This window comes from Epinephelus moara, chromosome 5 (assembly GCF_006386435.1).
Source record: "Epinephelus moara isolate mb chromosome 5, YSFRI_EMoa_1.0, whole genome shotgun sequence".
Classification (NCBI taxonomy): Eukaryota; Metazoa; Chordata; class Actinopteri; order Perciformes; family Serranidae; genus Epinephelus; species Epinephelus moara.
In genome coordinates this window covers 47568504-47575081 of record NC_065510.1, presented here as the reverse complement: position 1 = coordinate 47575081, position 6578 = coordinate 47568504, and the positions used below count along the sequence as shown (strand labels likewise).

Genomic DNA, 6578 nt, shown 5'->3' with positions numbered 1-6578 from the left:
CGGATTACTGTTAATTTATTATGCTGATCTGTTCTGTACGACATCTATTGCACGTCTGTCCGTCCTGGAAGAGGGATCCCTCCTCAGTTGCTCTTCCTGAGGTTTCTACCGTTTTTTTTTCCCCGTTAAAGGTTTTTTTTTTGGGGAGTATCCGCTGCGAGGGTCATAAGGACAGAGGGATGTCGTATGCTGTAAAGCCCTGTGAGGCAAATTGTGATTTGTGATATTGGGCTTTATAAATAAAATTGAATTGAATTGAATTGAATAAAATAAACCTGAATGAACTGTCACTCCTATTAAACTTTCAATAGCCATCCTCTGCAACACAGATGTGCTAACTTTCTTTGGGCAGCCAAAACCTCTGACATTATGTTGAAACTCCTTTGATTTCTTTCTTAAGCTAGAGGTACTTTGAAGTTTGTCAAATAATGTCTTTATGCTGTCATTAGCATTTGCCATTGTAGTCCCTGCTTTTTTTGGGAGACCCCTCCACCGAAGGAATCTATTCACTATTTGTGTTGGCACATGTGTTGTTCCACTGAAAAACCTAAGCAGAGTCCCATTAAATGATTCAAATGGAAATGTGGATGTTGCCCACAGTGGTCCCCAGTTACGCACGCCTGCTGCCAAGTGCATTAATAAATGCACATTAAAAGAAGCATTAGCAGCACCATACAGTTTCTCAAAGTTGAGCACAAATTTTCGCAGAGCTTGTTCTGCCACATCCTCGTCTCACTTTGATGGCATCCTGAAGAAGAGTGTGTATCGCAAAAACTAATAAAAAAAAGAAGATTCCAATACTTCTTTTTCAGAATGTCATTCAAAACAGGCAATGCATGAAACAACAAAAATGACCTCCACTCAGATGCTTTCCAGAATTTTCTATCCTTCACTGATCTTGGTGCCCTTGTGACCTCCACAGGTGGGTTAATGGCCAGCAATTCCTGATCTATATCACTGACCTTGCCGCCCAAGTACCAGTCTTCATTATGGTGCTTACTGTCTAGCCACAGAGATGTAATCTGTTTAGTGACACCCAGGCAGACACTGTGTTGGTACTCAGGAATGAATCCAGTGATCATCTTGAAGCTGTCAAGTTCCATCAAAGGGGATGGGCCTTTCACACCCATTACTGGATTAGCAGGTGTTGCCAGCATAGCATGCCGAAAATGATCCATCTCTGTCCGTAAAGGTGGTTCTGGGGTTTCCCAGACATATGGACCACCACCAGTGTGAAGGCAGAAGTCAACACCCATATTTGCCATTTAACTGTTTTGTGTTTCTCAGGAGGGGGTGGGCAACTGAATCTGAGGAGCACAGGAGCAAATGAACTTTGCTTGTATGCTCTACATTTTCAGAGTCCATCCATTTAATTCCAGTCTGTTCCAGTTCCTTGAGCTCTGCCACAAAAGCAGTTAAAAATGTGATCATATTTGGCTTGCTTTTACCAAACCATAAGCATGGTATACATATGTTGGCTTGGCGATCTTTTGGTGACAGCTCTATGATTTGACACTGAATTGGCCATATCTGAAAATTATTGCTGTTGAAAACTGGAATTCCATCACAATTCCACATAACTGATATGTCATCAGCCCCTATTTGTCCACTCTGCTTGAGTTTTTCATATTCAGCCCCACACTGAATATCTGAAATAATGCCTGGAATTGATTGTCTTTAATTTAAATGTATCCCAGATTTTTCCAGAATGTCCACTATTTGGGTTGATAGACTAAGTACAAGAAAGTAAGACCCAACCCTTAAGTTTCTCTCAATGTCAAATTCAGCATTACAAGAAGAACAATCTTTTGGAGCTGTCTCACTGGGTCCCATATAGCTTTCACAGTTGATACAGTAAAAATGGGGCACATAGTGGCCAAACTGTCCATACGCTTTATGAAAAAGATATGAGGTTGCTGGCACCAAGCCAGGGAAATGTTTATTAAACATTGTAAGAAGATCCTGAAGAGCTACTCCTGTCAAATTGTGCCTCAGTACATATGACATGAGTAAGAGCAGACTCTGTCCTTTTGTGAGGGGAGCATGGGTATACAGGATAGTCATCATGGTGTTTCTGTAATACAAGACAAGATTGCTCACATTCATACCTAAAACACAATAGGAAACATAAGCCAAACTTATAATGACAGTGTTGTCCTATTAGGAGAGATGTCGCTTACGTGTAATGTAAAATAACCAATATACAGATAATCTGTAATTAAATGGTAGTACCTGCCATTGGTTTGAATCTTGATTTCTGGCTTGGCTCCTCTGTTCTGCTCTGTGTTCTTGTCCACTTCCATCATCTTCCTCTCTGTCCTCTTGTCCACTTCCATCATCTTCCTCTCTGTCCTCTTGTCCACTTCCATCATCTTCCTCTCTGTCGTCATGTCCACTTCCATCATCTTCCTCTCTGTTGTCATGTCCATTTCCGCCATCTTCCTCTCTGTCCTCTTGTCCACTTCCGCCATCTTCCTCTCTGTCCTCCTGTCTCTCTCTATCCACTTCTTGGTAAGTATCTGCATTACTATGATCTGTAAGACAAATCTGAAACAAATATAGAGGAATTAAGTGCAGCTTCAGTGTGGTTGAACAATGGAATATAAAAATACATTTAATACTGTAGCATTTATTTCTCCAGAACTTACCTTTTCAGTAACTTTTCTTCTGTAAAGGGATGTTCTTGGAACTGAAGATGTACCGAGAAATCTCTTGTAGAACAATTTTCTCTTTTTCTGTGGATACAGTAAAAACAAAGATAATAGGAAACCTGAACACGGCTAGTGCTTTATCCACTGGCTAGCAGTAGTGTTGATGCGATTACCCTTGATGACTTACAGTGGATTTGAGCAAACATTTTAGGATGAAGATACTGGAAGGAATATTGTCTTTTAGAACTATGTTAACCATCAGATAGGCTGATCTTATAGCTAGGATATTATAATATAGGCTACCAAAGATAAATATTGTGGTTTTTGAAAAGATGATGACAAGTTTATATCCTATTTTTCCTGCAGATGTCACAGTAAAAGTCATAAGATATATATTTTTTAAAGTGTATGGGGTCTGCAGTGCGGAAGTCTTTGACGTGAAGTCAATAAGATGATTTTGACGTATTTTTACCTCATAGCTAATAACACTTTAACAACAATGTTTTGATAGGGTACTATTTATCTTGAAACGTTTCACTTCATAACGTTATACAGAATACAGAATTAGTCAGGCGGGAGAGTAAAATTTAAATTTTCATTGTAGCCCACAGCATTTCACCAATTGTTTTTTTCTTTACCTGGTTCGGTTGAAGTCTTCTGTATTTTGTTGTTCTTGGCGTCTCTGGTTGAGTCTCATCAGAATTCAAATGTCTCTTCAAGTTTCTTTTTGCTGGCATGATGATTTTGTATAGTAACTGTATTATGACAGTGTCTGACCAATCAAGTGCATCAGTTTTGTTTTTCACTTTCAGCCAATCAGAGCTGCGGACGTTCTCATCCGACATCCGTTGCATCTGAGCGAGGTCAGGTCAGTCGCGTGAAAGCAGGTTTGCAGGTTAGGAGGATACAATGTTCAAATTCGCCATCTACTACTTATTTGATAAAACACTTAAAGTGGAAAGTACGTCGCTCATTCTTGGTAGCGACCAGTTCAACCAAGTGGCATCCCAGCCGGACCTTGATGACGATGCGAACTGGATTGAAATAAAATGGCCCACGAGAAAAGAACCAAACAGGACGGTGCCTGCTAAGTTGCTGTTATTTGGAGGCAAGTATGGAGAATACGGTAATGGGTAATAGGTATTCTGAATACCTATTATTTTTCCAACTCGGTCAGCTAGCTAGCAGCTAACTGTTTAATTTGGTCGTTGTTAGGAAAAATGTCTAGGCTAAACTCATTTTTTGTACTCTTTTCGTTATATCAGATTCCTACAAAGAACTTGTGTTGAAGAAGAATTTCTTCCTTCTCGGTAAGGATATCTGGGCCGAGGAGGAAAGCAGGGGTGTGCGCATGAAAAAGAAAATGTGTGAGACCGATGTAGTGAAGCCTAAAACGGCCATACAGGTGAGTGCACGCAACATTCCTTAATGCTGCACTACTGTCTCCAATACTTTGGTTAGCTACACATCCAGGTGCTTTCTGGTAGAGGTCTTGACAAAATTCAAATCATTAACCTAAGTAAAAAACAAACAAACACTTAAGCAATGCTAAAATTCTCCATTACAAATCATGCATGAAAAATCCCACTCAAGTTAAAGTGCATAATTATGTGCAGTAAAATGTAGCTAAACTATCAAAGTAAATGTACTGATTTGCTCCCTCTGACTGATTTATTGTTATATATGACAACATTAGATGAATAATACTGAAACATCTCGATGTAGCAGTATTTTGTTGTTGTAGCTGCCAGAGGTAGGTCTACAGATAGATTCAACTACTACATGCATTTTTATGTACAGAGACACCAAATATGCTATATCTGAGGGGTGGTGAGATAATTAAGGGAACTTTAAATAAGAAGACATCTAAAATGTGAACTAAAATGATTACACAAAGCTTTCTGTAGGACGCCAATATTTTTACATCATAAACATTGTTGACAGGCAAAGCAAACCAGGATTAAAGAGGCAGCCAGGGACCAGGTGTTACAAAACCTGAAGACTTCCCTGTCTCAGAAGAGGGCCCAGGACACACAAGATCACCTCTACCGTTCTGAGAATGAATCTCCACAATGTGTTCATTGGGTAAGGCATACTTCTTTCTTGAGCAGGGGGCTACAAAGTTTGCAACAACAAAAACTGTGGTGTCCCTCAGACACTAAACTAAAAGGTCTTTATTCGAGGAATATTGGACAGAATCTTTAAGTCCTGTGAATCACCTATTTTACATGTTTCTTTGTGTTAATTATTAAGGTAGTTTGTCCATTTTAGTTTTTAAAAACTCGACTACAATTTTAGTTAATGCCAACATCAACTGCTGTGTTATATCTTTTTTTCTAATTAAATATTGTAGTTTCTAGTACAACTCAAATTTCAGGATATAACTAATCATTTTCCTACTTTTACCATATAAACGTTTTTCTTCAGGGAAAGCAAGCAAAGATTAACAAGGCAGCAAGACGTGTGCTTTTACTCCTGGCATCCAGTCCAAGTTCTGGTGACGCCACATACATAGGAAGTCCACAGCGGCATGACATTGTAAGTCATACTTCTTTCCCAGCTGTTGTGTACTCTCAGACAAAAATTCTTTCTCTGTTGTATTGCTTTTCACAGCTATTTTCTCTTTTCACTTTTTAAAGTTTCAAGACCATGCCTCAGATGAAAAGTTGGGTTTCTCCTCAGCCCAGAGAATGGCAAGTACATTTATATTGAATATTATATTATTATGGTAAAATTATATTATATTGAATGAATAGGTCAGGCAAAGGTCAGAGATCTTACACCCAACTGCATGGAAAACTTAATCTCACAATTGTTATATATCTTATTTTCACATATAAACTCCTTTTGGCTGTCATGTGCATGCCAACTAAGCATAATGTATTTCATTTACTTTTATTTAATATATTCAACAATATAATCATTTTCAAACACCTTTCATTAATGTTTTGTCCCACACGGTAGTGTGGATTAGAAGAGTGTCCTTTAACATACTGTATTTCCTTTGAGAAATAAAGTATAGAAGTCAAAAGTATGCGCATGCACACATGTGTGTGTCTAAAAATCTTGTCACTAATAACAAATAAGGGCTGATAATAATAAAAAACTTTATTTATATAGCACCTTTAGAACAGCATTTATTATAATTACAATCATAAATCTTAATTGACCTACAAAGTGTGCACAGGATTGGATCACAGCTGTCAGATTGTCATTCACAGATCAGTCAGTCAGCATGACAGCTGGACAAACTGTAGTGTTTGTCTGTTGTGTTTATTGGGATCCAGAAAAACAAGCATAAAATAATCACAATCTTTAACATACAAAATGAACACAACATTATATCTGCCGCTATTTCCTCCCACGATTCCTCACATCAGGTTCTGTAAATGTCTATTGTACCTTAATGAAGTTTAATGTGATTCTAATCTCTCATTCTCTCTTGAAGAAGCTGACGGATGATAATACTGGTCATGGCATGGCACCTGGAATGAATGAAATCATGTCATCCCTTCACGGTGAGTGTTCAGATTGGAATTAGAGGGGTTGACATGTCAGAACACAGTATGTTTATTAAACAATGATTCAGGGTGTTTCCACATTATTTAGTGTCCTATACTGAGCTTAAGTACCATTACTTTTACTAACTAACAAAACAAATGTTTTCCCACTTATTATTACATTCATCTAGACCTGCCAGAAATGATTAAATTAATGAGGGAGTGTGTGGAGTGTGTCCGGGCATTGATGTCCTAGTTTAGGGGGACCCCTTCATCTGCAGTGTCATCATCTTCTGTGGACAGTGAAATTGAAATGGTATGTTACAATTGAGGGATGAACGTATGTATTCATTACTTGACAGTTCATTCATGAAGAATTCTATATTTGCACTATGGACCTTTTGTCTTTGGCAGCATCATCTTGTTG

At 38.3% G+C, this 6578-nt stretch overlaps 1 protein-coding gene across 1 annotated transcript; it reads left to right on the top strand.

Annotated features, from left to right (window-relative positions):
• Positions 1-3560: 3560 nt before the first annotated feature.
• On the top strand, positions 3561-6192 carry LOC126389640 (uncharacterized). Its single transcript, XM_050043337.1, has 6 exons — positions 3561-3777; positions 3917-4056; positions 4596-4736; positions 5079-5189; positions 5291-5344; positions 6100-6192. Exons 1-6 carry the CDS (start codon positions 3561-3563, stop codon positions 6190-6192), a joined length of 756 nt encoding a protein of 251 aa, XP_049899294.1.
• Positions 6193-6578: the final 386 nt, after the last annotated feature.